The sequence below is a fragment of the Colobus angolensis genome, unplaced genomic scaffold (genome assembly GCF_000951035.1).
Source record: "Colobus angolensis palliatus isolate OR3802 unplaced genomic scaffold, Cang.pa_1.0 Scaffold131, whole genome shotgun sequence".
Classification (NCBI taxonomy): domain Eukaryota; kingdom Metazoa; phylum Chordata; class Mammalia; order Primates; family Cercopithecidae; genus Colobus; species Colobus angolensis.
This window is the reverse complement of record NW_012114364.1, coordinates 3,977,164-3,993,230: the sequence shown is the minus strand read 5'-3', so window position 1 is coordinate 3,993,230 and position 16,067 is coordinate 3,977,164. Positions and strand designations below refer to the sequence as shown.

At 33.9% G+C, this 16,067-nt stretch overlaps 1 protein-coding gene across 2 annotated transcripts in view; it reads right to left on the bottom strand.

Moving 5' to 3' along the window:
• PTPRQ (protein tyrosine phosphatase, receptor type, Q) overlaps nucleotides 1-16,067 on the bottom strand; it is a 238,997-nt gene that overhangs the window by 186,474 nt on the left and 36,456 nt on the right. For both annotated transcript variants that reach the window (XM_011934111.1, XM_011934113.1), the window contains 3 exons: nucleotides 14,460-14,588; nucleotides 11,349-11,495; nucleotides 5,110-5,282 (listed from right to left, as the gene is read on the bottom strand). In XM_011934111.1, coding sequence (XP_011789501.1) covers nucleotides 5,110-5,282; nucleotides 11,349-11,495; nucleotides 14,460-14,588 — 449 coding nt within the window. The remainder of the gene's footprint in view (nucleotides 1-5,109; nucleotides 5,283-11,348; nucleotides 11,496-14,459; nucleotides 14,589-16,067) is intronic.

The following is a 16,067-nucleotide window of genomic DNA, read 5'->3' as shown; positions in this document are numbered from 1 at the left end:
CATCGAAGGAGAAAATAATTATACTCAATTTGGCTCCATTCAAACTACATACAGAATATTGTGTTCAGTTGAGTAAGAGGATCCTTGACAAACTAGAAAATATGCACAGGAATATAATCCATGATATAAGGGACCTAGAAGCCATGACTAACAAAAACTAAGGATATTAAGTCTTTGGAAAATTCTGACCACTATCTTCAATGAGAAAGAGTTAAATCATTGTTTATTATTGTTGTTACTGCAAAAGCTAACGTTTTAAGCTTCTGTGTGTTACAGAGTGTTAAACACTTTTACTCATTTGAACTTGCTTGATTGTCCCCCAAAGAGATAGATTATTTTTATCTCCATTTTACAGTCATCCGTTCAAGTTCACAAAACTAGTGACAGCCAAGGTAGGATTGGAACATTTTTCCTGGTTCCAAAGCTCATGTTCATAGCCACTATAATCTACTGTATTGGTCTAGAGAGGAGAGTTAGGACCAGCTGGTGAAAATTAAAAGACAAATATTTCAGTTCAAAGTAAAAACAGCATAGTTTCTCATTCATCTATGGGTTTCTGTGTCTAACAGAGTGCCTAAAACCCCATGATTACTTAAGAAATAGATCCTTGTGGGACCATAACAAAGAATACTTCAAAGCTTATAGGATAGGAGCTACTTTGGCAGTGGTAGATATCCTATAATAGTTGATAAAATATTTTAGCAGAGGTTGGATTCACATCATTTATTAGGAATGTTATAGATCAGATTCATACGTAAGTGTGGAAGTTGAAATAAAAGATCTCAAACCCTGAGACTCATTTTGCTAATGTAATTTTCAAATATTTGTTTAAATATTAAAAGTAAAATCTTATACATATTTCAGCTTATTTAAATAATCCATATTTATTCAGAAACAAATAGATCATGGGAGTTACTGGAATAAAAAACTCAATAAGGGTAATGAGATCAAATCATGCCTAGCATAGAAGGGTTATATTATATTTTTAAGTTTAATAATAATGATATATGTACATGGCTACAAAAAAAAAAGGATGATGAAGGGTTTATAATGAAAATGACTATTCCCTGTTTATACCTTCCCTACCTCTTACTTCCCAGAAGCAATACTTTAAATCACTCTTGTTTTCAGTTCTTATGGTGTTTACTTTTAAAATACTCAATAATATGCATATACTGCTCTGTTAACACTCATTTATTTTAGAATCTATTGATTTTTTGCAATGATAGTGAAGAGTTAGGTTACTTAAATACATATATACTTTCGTCATCTGTTCTCAATTCTTATTAGGTTACTTTCATAATGTAAATAATATACTTAAACCTGGAAGGATTATTCTAATAGGTGCTTGAAATATAAAATAGCAGGCTAGGGGAGTGTAGTGCATGGCCTCTCAGGTAGATACCCATTATACCCACCTCCTGTTGTTCCTGCTTTGTAAAATCTCCTCTTCTTGAGTGAGTTGGGACCTATGATTTGTATCTAATCAACAGAACAAGGCAAAGGGCATAACACGTCTCTCCCATTATCACATTATATAGACCCTTCTTACTGGCTTGATGAAGTAAATGGCCATGTTGAAAAAGGCCACATGGAAAAAAAAAAAAACTGTAAGGCACTAAGAGGAGTCTCCAGCCAAGAGCCAGCAAGAATCCGGGGCCCTTAGTTCTAAAGCCAAAAGGAAATAAAATCTGCCAAAACCTGAATAAGGCTGCAAGTGGATTTTTCCCTAGTCAATCCTCCAGATGAGAACACAGCTCAGCTAGTTTCTTACTTGCAGCCTTATGAGACTCTAAGAGGAGAACCAATCTAAACTGTAACTATATATCTGACCCAAAGAAACTGTGCGATTATAAGTACTAATTATTTTAAGCTGCTAAGTTTGTGGAAAATTGTTATGGAACAATGGAAAACTAATAAAGTAAGATAACAGTAGTCCAGGCAAGGGACTATGCAATCCTGAGCTGAAGTGGGAGATACAGAAATAAAATAAAGACAAATGCAGGTCACATTCTGGATGTATAAATAACTGATCTTAATATTAAGTGGCTATTGAATGCTAAGTAGGATCTAAGTCAGAAGTGACTCCAAGGTTTCAAGCCTTCATGACAGAGAATAACGGTTCCATTATCCAAAAAGACAAATATCAGACGTATATAAATGCCATAAATGCTCACTCTCAAAGTCTTCTGTACCATGGTTTCTTAGACAATGACCTTCAGGTCTGAGATCTGTGTCATGTACAGTCAGAGGGATTAGAAAATTCGAAACCCAGGTACCAAGGCTTCAAGTCAGCCCCTCTTTAGGCCTTATTCTTGACACACTGAAACTAGTAATTGCCTGGACAGACCTTATGGGTGTCCTGTGGGAACCTTCACAGGTCACTGTCTCTGTCCCAATATCTCTGTCCTCATTCCTATGTCACATCTTCCTTCCCGTCATGAACCAGGCCCTATTATCTCAAATAAGATTCCTGTTTCGTTTTATGGGGAGAAATTAATTTAGATGTAATGAGCCCTGGCAGAACTTTCCCACAAATGGCTGCAATTAGGAATCCAGAGTGTCAGACAGAAGGATCAGAGTAGAAAGCAAGGCGTAAGAGTTAGACAAATAGGAAGCAGTGATTGAAACTGTTAGGTCATCAAAAGAAAATGTTATGAGATGGCTGAAATCAAAGCTCTGTGGAACATCTTTACTAAAATGTTAGAAAAGAGTTAACTTTTTGAACTATCTTCATTTTTAATTGTGCAAAGCCAAAGGATTACAATATCACAGTATATAAAAGTGCAGAAAATATTAAGCAACAAATAGTGCTAAAAGCTGAAAAGTGGGGGGACAGAGGGATGGATTTTGAAGGAGATAAGAACACAAGGGTGGTTAAAAATATTTGATCCTTGTATTGGACACTGGGGAGGTCACTGGTGACTTCTAATAAGACTTCAAGGATTTAAAGAGTTCTTGAGTTGCAGAATGAGGCTACTTTTTCAGAAGATAATAGAAATGAGAAGAGAGAGTCCTTATCCTGTGGGAGGTACCAAGTTCAAAGAAAGGAATAACAAATGAAGAACACACTAAGCCACAAGTTGTATTTCTTATGTCATTTACTCCCAACCCTGTAAGGTGGCTATATAAGCTCTTTTATAAAAATGAAGGCATCAAGTCTCCAAAAGTTGATTTGTCCAAGGACATAGGCCTAGAACATGGCAGAGCCAGGCCAAGAACCCAGAGCCATTTGGATTTAAAGCTTCTGTCATATCTGTTTCCCCACATCAATCTCCTGAAAGGTAAACCCAAACACCAGTTACACGGGGAAGTAGAAATATCAGAAATGAGTCTGATCTAATAAAGAAAGATATAATCGGAGAAATAAAGAGAAGTATAATGTCTCCTTTCATTGAGAGAGGATAAGGGAAGTAATATTGGGAAGCAACTAAAGTGGATGATCCTATGCCAAGATTAATGATCACAATAGGTCACAATTAATTAGCACAGCACTTACTATATGCCAGGTACAGTTCTAAGCTCTTTACACACATGAACCCATTAAATCCTCATTATTAATCCTTTGTTATAGGGACTTATAACCACTATCTTATAGAAGAAGAAATTGATGTTCAGAGAGCTCAGGCCAACTTTCCCAGGGTTAAACAGTTAGTAATGGCAGAACTAGAGTTTAAACCTGGCTTACACTCTTAACCACTTGCTATATAGCCCAGTGAGAGACAAAATCATAATTCAAATCCAAATTTGTACGTCTCCAAAGCTCATGTGTTCTCTACTATGAGACAAGAAATGCAGACCAAATAGAGACAGAATCACACACAAAAAAAGCCTTTCTAGAACCCCTTAGCCTAATAGAAAAACAGGTGTGGCCGCCCATTCAATAGATGTCATTAGCAGAAGTGGGAAACCTGACATCTAGTACTAAGAAAGCTCAGTATCTAATTTAAGACCTTCTCAGCAGGAGCAAAGGGTGAAGCTTTTGCCCTTTGCCTGCGTTGTCAACTAGAGTATCGCAGAAAGCACAATTCAACATCTTTTGCACAGAGGAAAGGAATCATCACAGGATTAAAATTTAGCCCTGGGTTGAAGATGGTGAGCAACCTGGAGCGGTAAGTCCTGGGTGGCCAGAATGCACTGAGCACATGCTAAGGTCAACGGTCACGTACAGGTAAGTGCCAGAAATAGAGGAAGGCTGGGACTAGAAATAGAATGATAGCACGTGTGGGGAAAAATAACAGCACAGGTAGAAGCAGCAGCAACTCTGAAACAAAACAGCAGATGCCGGGTGCTGAATAACTATCATGTTTGTTTTTAAGGCCCAGCGATTGCTGCACTGGTCCTAAGAATGTTTATTCTTTGAGTGCCCCAGGGAGCAGCCAGTATCTGGACATGACTCGCGTGGAGGCTGAAAGGGTCTCACAGGTGAACAGTTGGTGAGGTGAGGTGAACAAAGACAGTGAAAAGAAAAATCAGTGTTGTCTGTACTTCCTAACAGAAACAAAAGGAAAAAAATAAGACTTCCAGTGTGAGTAGAAGCAAACACATTGCCTAAAGATCCTGGTCCTCTTATTTAAAATCTAGGAAATGACTTAAATTTCTTTTATTTAGTGATGTGATTTCTTAATCAAATGTAATTTTTTTTAAAAAAAAAAGAGGCAACTCTGAGAAATTTAGCTTCCCAAGACCAAAGAGAACAGAATCATTTGTCAACAGCAGCTACTAAAATTACTGTGCCCTTCACTGGCAACTGTTCCAAATTGCAAGCACAGCCTTTAAAGGAGTACTTAAATCATAACAGGAGTTTCCAAACAATTCATTAACTAATTTAGAATAATAATATTAACTTATGAAAATACCTTTAGTCCTGTTTAATTGCACAATTAACATTTTTCATATGATGAAAATGAATAATAGCACTTAACTAATAATATATGACGTAAAATGAAATATGATCTAACTAGATTATCAACATGCCCTAAATTTACTTTACTTTGTACTAGTAAGTTGTCACATATTTTATGTGTGGGTGCTAGCAAATCTTCCAAGCTATCAGAGCCAGAATCAAGTAGAAAGGGCTCTCCAATAAGTGAAATAAAAATGCAATACCTCATTATTTCCTCTGAGCAAAGTATTTTCCAAAATTATTCCTGTTTCTGGAACTAGCACTTTCACTCGGTATTGGTTAATAATTCCATTTGGTTGTCGTGGTTTCTTCCAAGTAATTCTTACTTGCGTGGCTTCTACCTCTGCAAGTTGTAAATCAAACACTGCCCCTGGAACTAAGAAAGAAAGAAAGAAAAGAAAAAAGGGGGAATTTAAAAATATATTTGCAAGTGAAAAAAGTCCCTACATTCTTAGCTCACAATTTAAGATATATAAACACTTCTATTAGAAAATAGACGAGGTTGGGTGCGGTGGCTCACGCCTGTAATCCCGGCAATTTGGGAGGCCAAGGGAGGCCAATCAACTGAGATCAGAAGTTCAAGACCAGCCTGACCAACATGGTGAAACCTCATCTGTACTAAAAAATACAAAAATTAGCCGGGCATGGTGGTGCGTGCCTGTATTCCCAGCTACTCGGGAGGCTGAGGCAGGAGAATTTCTTGAACCCAAGAGACAGAGGTTGCAGTGAGTGGAGATCACACCACTGCACTCCAGCCTGGGAGAAAGAGCAAGATGCCGTCTAAATAAATAAATAAATAAATAGACAAAAACAATTTATTTTGTTAAAAATTAAATATGTCTTTAAAAAAGGATGAGTTCACATCCTCTGCAGGGACATGGATGAAGCTGGAAACCATCATTCTCAGCAAACTAACACAAGAACAAAAAACCAAACACCACATGTTCTCACTCATAAGAGGGAGCTGAACAATGAGAACACATGGACACAGGGAGGGGAACATCACACACCAGGCTCTGTTGGTGGGTGGGGCGGGGGGTAGGGGAGGGACAGCATTAGGAGAAATACCTAATGTAGATGACGGGTTGACAGGTGCAGCAAACCACCATGGCACATGTATACCTATGTAACGAACCTACACGTTCTGCACATGTACCCCAGAACTTAAAGTATAATAATTTTTTTTAATTAAATGTCTTTAAATACATGGATATTTAAAACTAAATTTATAAATATTGTTCTTGAAATGTAAGTAAGGAGCAGAATAACAGAATAATTTTCCAAAATAAAAGTCATAACATTTGTCTGAAACAAATTAATTAATGAAAATAATTTTCTTGAGAATTTGCCTATTTGGAGATGATTAATGCCGAGTTGAAATCTTCATGGTTTCATAAAAATTATAACAAGAGATTGAAAAATAATATTCAGAAGACTCTGAATGCAATGAAATATAGTTGGTAAGTTAAATTAGACTGCGTTTTAATTTATTACATGAAATTGTTTGAAGAGTTGATTGATTTTTTCTGATATTTTAAAAATAATCATGTTATGTTCAAATTTCAGGGGCCCTTATTCATTGCAATAGTAAAGAAAAATAGGAACAAACCAATAATTGGTTTAAAATAAGATGCAATAAAAAGAACTTAAAGCAAATTCTAGTTGTAAAGTCACCAAGAGTGACATCTAGGGAACTTCCCAGTTTCACAGGAATAATGGGCAAAAAATAAACATCCCCTGGCTTTTGACCATTTTTATTTACAGTTCAACTTGTGATTATGAATAGCTCATTCATCCCTCCAACCTCTACTTTCCTTATCTATAAAGTGGGTGTCATTATAGCTTTCCTATTACTATACAGGTTACCATAAGGAACAGAGTTCAAGAACATTTCTCAAATTTCTAAAACTTTTAAGAAAGAAAAAATGACATAAAATTATGATCCCTTATGATCAGATTGTTGTTACACTTTAAGTTAATTTCCCCAAGCTATCTGGCAGTGGTACAGGTTTAGCAAATTCTAGTTAGAACACAGGCATATAGTCTTAAAAGGGAACAAAGGAAAAATGACCGCCTTTCTTTTTAAGACAACAGAAAGGAATTGAAAAATAATTTTACAACTCCCATATATGTTATTTATAATGAAGAAATATAATTATGCTTAAGTTGGCTTTATAGTAACTATAACTATACAAAGTTTTCACCCCTTAGATTGAGTTTTTTCCTTTGTCTTCATGAAGTAACCAGTAAAGACTCCCTAGATATCGTGACAATCGCTGGGCCATGCATTCATCATTCAACACACTGAGCATTGATCATATGATCACTGCTCTAAGCACTTGAGGACAGAGGAAAGAATAAGACAGATAAAGCCCTTTGCACAAGTCACCTCTAGTATGAGTTTTATTTCACTAAAATATATTGTACCTAGAGCTCATGTTTGTATCATCGTATTTACCAACATGCAATTTACCAATATGCATTTTTCAAGGGTGGAGAAACTTTCCAAATAATTGTGCGGTGTAAAATAACATGACTATTTAAACAGCAAAGCTCTCATTCCATCTTTCTTTAAAATTTTATTTTGCAGTTTTTATGTAGACAAAACAATAGCCAGTATTGCATAACTAAAGTCACAGAAGAGATCTGGCATTTTTTCTATTTATTTTGAACTGATGTAGAATCTCAACTGAAAAAAAAACCAGCTAATGACTACGTTGATCATATTAATCAGGCAACTAAACCCTGACTATTGAAAAATAAGTGAAATGATCAGTTCAAGTCAATGCAACACACTAATGTGTTAGATATCAAATATTATGCAGGACAGCAGAAAAATATATATATTTTACTGTCTCTTATTTTGCTAGTGAAACCCAAGAGTAGTAGCAGACACTATTTATCTTTTAATTAGAATATATATTTCTATATATTCCATATATTAAATACTTACTTTCTTAGTAAGTATTGCCCCATGATACTTAATGGCAAAAATTACAATCCAAGTAAAGATTAAGTGGTTCTATATTACCTTAAAGTATACCTCAAACTTGCATAAAAATAATGACTATAAACTTATCTTTTTTTCCTATTTAAGCTTAGGGGAAAAAGGAAATGGAGCAGACAGCATAGTATCTTGTCTTTAAAAAGATACTTGATCTGTTAGACCACAAATTCTTATGAGGAAACTAGAGAAGACTTTAATATTGATACAAAATTAACTAAAGATAATCAAACACGCAAGGCAATTATTCATGGTTCAGCATCAGTTTTGAAGGTGGTATCCACAGGAAATACCTACAAGCCATACTCAAGTCAATATATTTACAAATTTTACAAATAAATGAGAAATAAGTTAGACATCTCACCAAAAAATCCTATATCTTCTTTAACCTAATACCAGTTGTTTCCAACTTCAAAATTAACGCTGCTCAATGATGAATTTTCTAGATAAGGGCAAAATAATTTTAATTTTGAAGGCGTTATATACATGGACTACCTAAGAATCATTCTCGAGTTAATATATTTATAAATTTTACTAATACATTAGAAACACAGTAATATATGATTTATTAAAATATATTCCAAATGATTTGAGGTGTTCAAATGAAAAACTATGAGAAGAAATGAAACAGAGACAAATAGCATTGAGGTAAAAGAAAATACATTAAGATCATTTTTGCCATTATCTAGCAAATTAAACTTTCTTTACAAGTGTATTTTGAAAAACAAGTAGCAAAATTAAAGCCACTGCAAATCCTGAAAACACAAAGTTGGCAGGCTCTCAGTTATTTTCCTACAAAGATTTTACTAGTCTTTGCAGAAAGTAACAAGTTTAAATCACTGAGGACAAATGTCTACACTACCATAGTCTATTTAAGAGGTAGTAAACAAGAATCTCAGAAATTTGTCTGCTTTTAAGAAATGGTCATGCTAAACTACCCTGACAGAAAAGTTATTAGACAATATTGAAGCATCACAGTTTTCTTATTTTTTTTACCCCTCACACAAGTTAGAAGAATGTTGTTGCCTATGTTACATTTGTCAGCATTATCTGATTTTGGAACAGGCAACTCTATGACATTTTATAGCTTTGGAGATTACTATCTTTTTTTTCCAAAATCATTTATTTTCATGCCTATGTAGAAATCTACTCATCAAAATATTAAGAGACATATAGAAGGCTTAGGAAATATATAAGAGAACTGCTAAAATAATAGGATGCTGATTTTCTTTCAAAGTAGACTATGGACCATAACATCCCCAGGGGTAATCAAATTAACTCCACTGTAATGTAATAGCACACAACATTCTCTATAAGAGGTCAATGCAACATTTTTCTATGAGTATTTATAAGAGCACCAATTGTTTTAAAAGGTAATTTAAAAGAAGCAAGCTAGTCCTAATTATTTTTTAAATAGATGATAGACTGGTTTAAATATGGAGAAGAAAATAAATTAAGTAACTTTAATTAGAATACTAAAAACCCTGTTGTATTAATGAAAAGGATAATATAAAATTAAGAAATCATTTTTAAATTGAAAGTAGATAGTTCTAATGAGTTATCACATTGTTCTCATATAGTTTAGAGATCGGTTTATTTCAAAGTTTTAAATACTGGAATCAGGATTAATTAGTGGTGTCAGAAGTAGAAAGCTACATTTACTGCATTTGCCAGAGTATTCCATTGAAGCAGCTCCCAAGGCTGAACTATCCCCAGAGAACTCCATGGATGAAGGCTGGTATGAGGATATAAGAACCATGCCAACCCTGCCTTTGGTGGAGCCCACCAGTTGTCAGGAGGCCCCTCTAAGACCCACCAGTGTGTGGTCTACAGGGGGAGTGACTCAGGAAGATAACAGAATGAAACACAGGACAAATTGCTTTTTATACAGGCGAATGGAGTCATCAACTTAAAATGATTTGGTGTGAAAAACAGGCCTTGTGAAATATACTGAACGATGACCTTAAGATTCTACTTCTTTTCTGGATAAAAAATGTAGAAATTAAGGCAAGTAAATTTTAAAATAATATGGCATTGTGCACTGCATACACATTATCTATTTCCCCATTTTTATCAAATGCTATAGTCCAAGAATGATGACAATAAAAATATGTTTATTGAGTTGTGGATTCTGTTTGGAAGCACCAAAATCAGTTGGTCTTGAAAAAAGACAATAGTTCAGGGTTTACTTAATTGTATAACAAGAATAGAAATCAGCGGGTATATTGAGTTGGTTGAGAAAACTCTATTAAGACCAAAATCAAGGGCTCTGCTTTATTTGATCGTATCTGTAAATCTATCTAGATTCCTAGGAAATGCTTAAGAGCAGCTTTTAGGTGGAGATGGAGGAAAACTTAAGATTTAAGGGAGAAGCTACACAATGCTAAGATTCTTCTGATAGAAACACAATGGTAAAATTTTAATACAAAAAAATAACATTTTCCTTATGAGTATTCTTATATGTATACTAAAACTATATATATGTCAGAATTTTCATCTGAAATAGATAAAACATAACTTTTATGTTCTTTCAACAAAATATCAATGATTATTTCTTTAAAGGGGAGAAGTACAACATTTCCTAATAGTTACTGCCCTCTAATGGTCAAATGCTTGAATGATGAATGTATGACCTGTGTGTGTGTGTGTGTGTGTGTGTGTGTGTGTGTGTACATGTGTATGTTTCATTTATAAGTTACTGTCTGTTAGCTTCCACATAAATAAAGTCTGGAAACTTTTCCAAGTGTTAATGTGTTATAAGAAGTTACTGTTATTTTTCTCCATAATTACAATCCCTAAATAGAAATGAAGGCATTTAGCAAGTTCAGTGTGGGCCAGCAAGGTATGTTGTGAAATAGTATGGAAACAATTTTTTTAAAGTATAGTTCACCTAAAACAATGATGTTTAATGAATACTTATAAGGAAGTTTCTTGAGAAAAAAATACTCTTTTTGTAATTTCAGTAAATGCTGGTAAATCTGTATCATGCATCCACTCAGAATCTTCACTTGCTTAGAATCCCGTTTTGATTATAAACATATTTTGTTGAAAGAATTGGGAATCTAGGAATTCCTCTAAACACTAGCTCTGTGAGAAAAAATAGATTCCACATTTAAAAATGTAGTTAAACCATACTAAATGTGTTTGTTTACCTTATGACTTCTTGAGGTTTTGCTAAATTTTATTGTGAATCTCTAACTGGCCAATACTATGTATGGTATTTCATAACCTTACCTGATCTTGGGTTCCTTTTATTACGAAGCACACTATGAGTTTAATGTTCTGGAGAACACACGTTCAGAATGAATTAGGTAGTAATTTAATGAGGAAAAATATGATTTAAGTAAATATAAAACAAATTGCTTCTAATATCATGTTTTACCAATTCATGAAGTTCATAAGCATACCAAAAATATCTCACTCATTCCCTGTTCTTACCATCTGGTGGAGTGAATACTGAAAGATTTGACTTGGGCCCAGTCCCTGCATTGGTTTCAGCCGCAACATAGACATCATACATTGTAAATGGTGTTAGGTTAGTGAATGCAAACTTAAGGTCTTTTGTGCTGTTATCCAAAATGCGACCTGCAAAAAGTGGAAGACAGCCATGGATTATTTTTTATCAAGCATGCAGTCATGTTCACATTTAAGTACAGAGCCAAGGACAACAATTCAAGTGTTAACCTATGCACTAAAATTTGTTATTATACTATCAAAACTGGATATATTTTAAACATGTGGGTTAGTAGTACATTTTTTTTTTTTTTTTGAGACGGAGTCTTGCTCTGTTGCCCGGGCTGGAGTGCAGTGGCCGGGTCTCAGCTCACTGCAAGCTCCGCCTCCCGGGTTTATGCCATTCTCCTGCCTCAGCCTCCCGAGTAGCTGGGACTACAGGCGCTCGCCACCTCGCCCGGCTAGTTTTTGTATTTTTTAGTAGCACATTGATACCAATTTAACGAAAATAAATGAAAGAACATGAAAATGTTCCAGTGCTTAAAATTACTTTTATTAAATCACACCCTTTTGAATTACAAGGTTATTTTTGACTTATTGAAAAGGGAAGCATCAAATTTTATCAGTTCAAAAAGTGACCAGATTTTATACTCAAATTTATTCAATTAAAATGCTAAATAATTTCATTATCTTCTATAAGAAGATATATTTAGAAAGTATTTCTAGTTTGCTTCTGAACAAAATTCCTTAGTCTGTCAGCAGCATTCTTTAAATCTTCGACTTTGCTTTAAATGTTTCCTTTACCTTCTTGCTGTAACTACAAACTGGCTTTTCCTAAGAACACTGCTTTTGTTCCCCTGCAGCCAGTCCAAATGGTGGCAGTCTGTTTTCGCCCCACAGCTCTCAAGTAGCCAGGCCTTTAGGTGTAGGTGTTGTTCTTGTTCCTCATTGCTCCACTTTGTTCACTATCCTCTCTCTCTCTCCTTACAGTTGTCATAATCTACTAACCTGAGGGTCATTTACTCTCATTTACTTTCATGATCCAGTTTTGGTTCAAGGCTACCATCTTAATTTGTGCTGATTTTAATATCCTGAGAGATAATCCTTAAACTACTTAGATATTTCCTTAAATAGTCTAGTTTTCCAGAATTTCAGCCACTCCCTTAAGATCATAACTTAGACACTACTATCATCAATTACTCTGTATCGTTAAGAATCTCAATTTCACGCAACTTTTTCTAACCACTTTTGCCTATGTCCTTTACATTTCCTCTGTAATCCTGAACTGATAATTCTTTAAATCCACTGAAATCAACAATCCATTGATTTAATCACCTATTTTATTTTTGTTTTCTTTTATTTGGCCCCTCACCACTTGATTTCCACTCTTTACCCAGCTTCAGTGTCAATTTCAATTATAATCACTGCCTTACACAGGCCTCCAATTCCCTTGCCCTTCTCTTGTTGAAGGGAGTTGGTTTACAGCGCAAAACCATTAACTGATATCACTTTATTTGTAGCCAAACCTCAAATGAGCCCTACATGGTGCCTGGAATCTTACTCAACTTACATAGTCAATGTTCCAATCACTCTACTCTTCTAGATGATTATTTTACACTTACTCTTCTCTGCTCAGACCTCTAACACTTTCTGCCCTATCTTCACTCCCAACTAATGGTCTTGCTTCCCACTACACTGAAAAAAGTAAACCAATTAGAAAACATTTGCCACAGGCTCCCACCAACACAACTATATATTTACCAGCATCTATACCCACATACTCTGCCTTACAGCCTACAAGAACAATTTATGGACAAATCATCTGTTAGTATGGACAAATCATCTGTATTCTTATCTCAAACCAATGGCTACATTTGAGCAAAAGATCTCACCTTCTACCCACACAGACACCTTTCCAGTAATTCTCGTTTTTCTTACATCATTAACATTTTCCTTATTTTCCTCATTTCCATTAACACCCACTGTTCCAGTGATCTTCTCCCATTCGCTCTTAAACTAATTAGTTAGGTATTTACCCCACATGTTCCACCATACTGGAAGCATGTGACCACTCCCATTATGCTAAATGCAATTATTGCTAAATACCTCTCACTTGATTTATCAGCCAGTCTCACAAATGAAAGAGTACTTCAGCCAAGTATTGAACAATATTATCAGATAGAAAACATGTAGCTGTGTATCCATGTCTGTTTCTGTGTATTGGATGCGTGGGTGGAGGGAATTATCTTTTTTTAGGGAGTGAAAGTATTTCAGAATTTTAAAAGCATAAGTTACTTAGGGATGAAAGATAAAGATTACCCATGATGGTGATGTGTGATTCATACCATAGAAACTGCATTTGTATCTTTTTCGATGCCCCCAAATAAATGATAATATGTGGCTTTATGTTATTTTATCATTGTTAGAATTAAACTTCTTTCATAGAACCATAGGATCTCAATCAGGAGAGAATTTTAGACTACATAATTCACTTCTAATGATATAATATTTGAACCTCTCAAAATATCTCTGGCAAGTGGGTGCCCAGGTCCTGCTTGCTTACAAAGATGGAGAACTTGCCACTTTATAAAGCTGCCTAAAATTTTAATAGATTTTCTTTTTTAAAGCAGTTTTAGGTCCACAGCAAAATAGAGCAGAAGATACAGAGATTTTCCATGTTATTTTTAGAGAGTTCTTTCTAATGATTAAAAACTAGGCTCCTAGCAGTGAATAGAAATCTAATTTAATATAGTCAAAGTCCATTGTTCTTCATGAATGTAAGCCAAGGCCTTCTTGTTCAAATATTTGAAGATGTATATCTCCACTAACACTTTTTTCTTGAGGAGTTATCTCTAGTTTTTCACATGCATCACATGAAATGTGTAATATGAATAGTGTTTTGTCATTCTTATACTCATTTATGGTTTTGAATTAAAAAATCAAAGGACTTCACTTTCCTTATGACTTTCCTATTGTTTGCTTCAACCTCAGGGTCTTTTAAAAAAGAGTCTGATACTTTTAAAAAGAGTTTGATATTGGTAACATATTTTATTATTCTCACACCAAAAGACAAACACAAAACCAATTAAGGCTTACCTGATGGTCCATATAATTCAACTCTATAACTAAATTTCCCTGTTACTATAGTTGGTGGGTCCCATATAATTGAAAAGGACTTTCCTGTGACGTTGCCTGTTACGCAGTTTTGTGGTGGTCCTTCAGGCACTAAAATAATCATAGAAAATAAGTATATAATATATATTTAAAATTAAAGTACACCCTATTAAATACACATAATAAAACACCAAGGCAAAGAAGGAAAATAAAATATCATACTTGAAAGCAAAGAGTTTTTTTAACTTAAAAAAGAAAAAATGGAATATAATTGAAAATTGCGAATAACACATGCTGGATCATCAGATAAACTTATTTTTAACAATTACTACTTTATTTAATACTGTATATTATTGCACTGTGCCATTTTCATTCTAATATTCATTGTAATATATTTATTGTTAGTGTTACATTATCTTGAAACATTTATACCTGCATATATATATTGTGTTCCACAAAGTCTGGGTATCTGGCTTGATAAACATTTTCTCTCTTATTAACACAGGTAGAAGTTTCAAGAAAATAAGCCTCAAAAATTATTAGCAATAAGTTTTACTTTTTCTATCAATATTTGTATTTGTTCTAAGAAGAAATTTATACCCTACAGTTGGAGGCTTCAAATGTAACATTGGTAACATATGAAAATAAAAATGACATTTGAAATTACTCTATTTTTCATAGATGTTTATTCTTTCTTTTAATTGAAATAAAAGAATTCCAAATATTTTTCAAAGTAAAATTATTATCTACCAAATTTCACCTTGTATGACCCTTATGAAATCATTTTTTCTTGTATAAAAAGTAAGGAGTATGAAAGAAGAAAATGGTATAATTCAAAGATGGTTATTTAAGTCAACAAAAAAAATCAAACTTATATGAAATGAAAAATAATAGAAGCCAACAGCTATGTTATTAGAAAAAAATGCTTTAGTGAAATTATTCTACCAATAATTTTCAGTAACCTCAGAAATTGGCAATTACAACCTAATGCCTGATACTACATTATGATATATCTAATACGTCATCTATATATTATGCATATAATAAATATCTCATGTATTATGGGACTATATCAATATCCATGAAATTTTATAAATATATGAAATATATAAATACATATATTTACATGAATACTGATATAGTACCATAATTAAATGTATGAATACCATACCAAAAATATGTTCTCATAAAATTTAGTAGTAATAATAATATCTAATTATTCTCATTTAATTTTAACACTAGCACCCTAAGGAAGGTACTATTACTGTCTCTATTTTTCAGATGAGGAAACTGCAGTGCAAATGGGATTTAAGTGGGTATATATTTTAGCTACTGCTTGTATCTGATACCAAAATGTTAATCACATGCTCATTCTGCTAGTGCAGGTATTTTCGCTTTTGGTAATGGCAATAACAGTGAGAGAAGGTGTAGATGATTATAAATCATTTAGAATGGCAAAGGTGATCACAAAAAAAAAGCTGAGATTATAAAATGACAAAAGCTTATATGAGGATCAGGGTCAGCAGCTCAAGAATTGTTTCATGTAAATCTTCTTTCTCCTTTTAAATACTTATTTTGTGCTATAATATA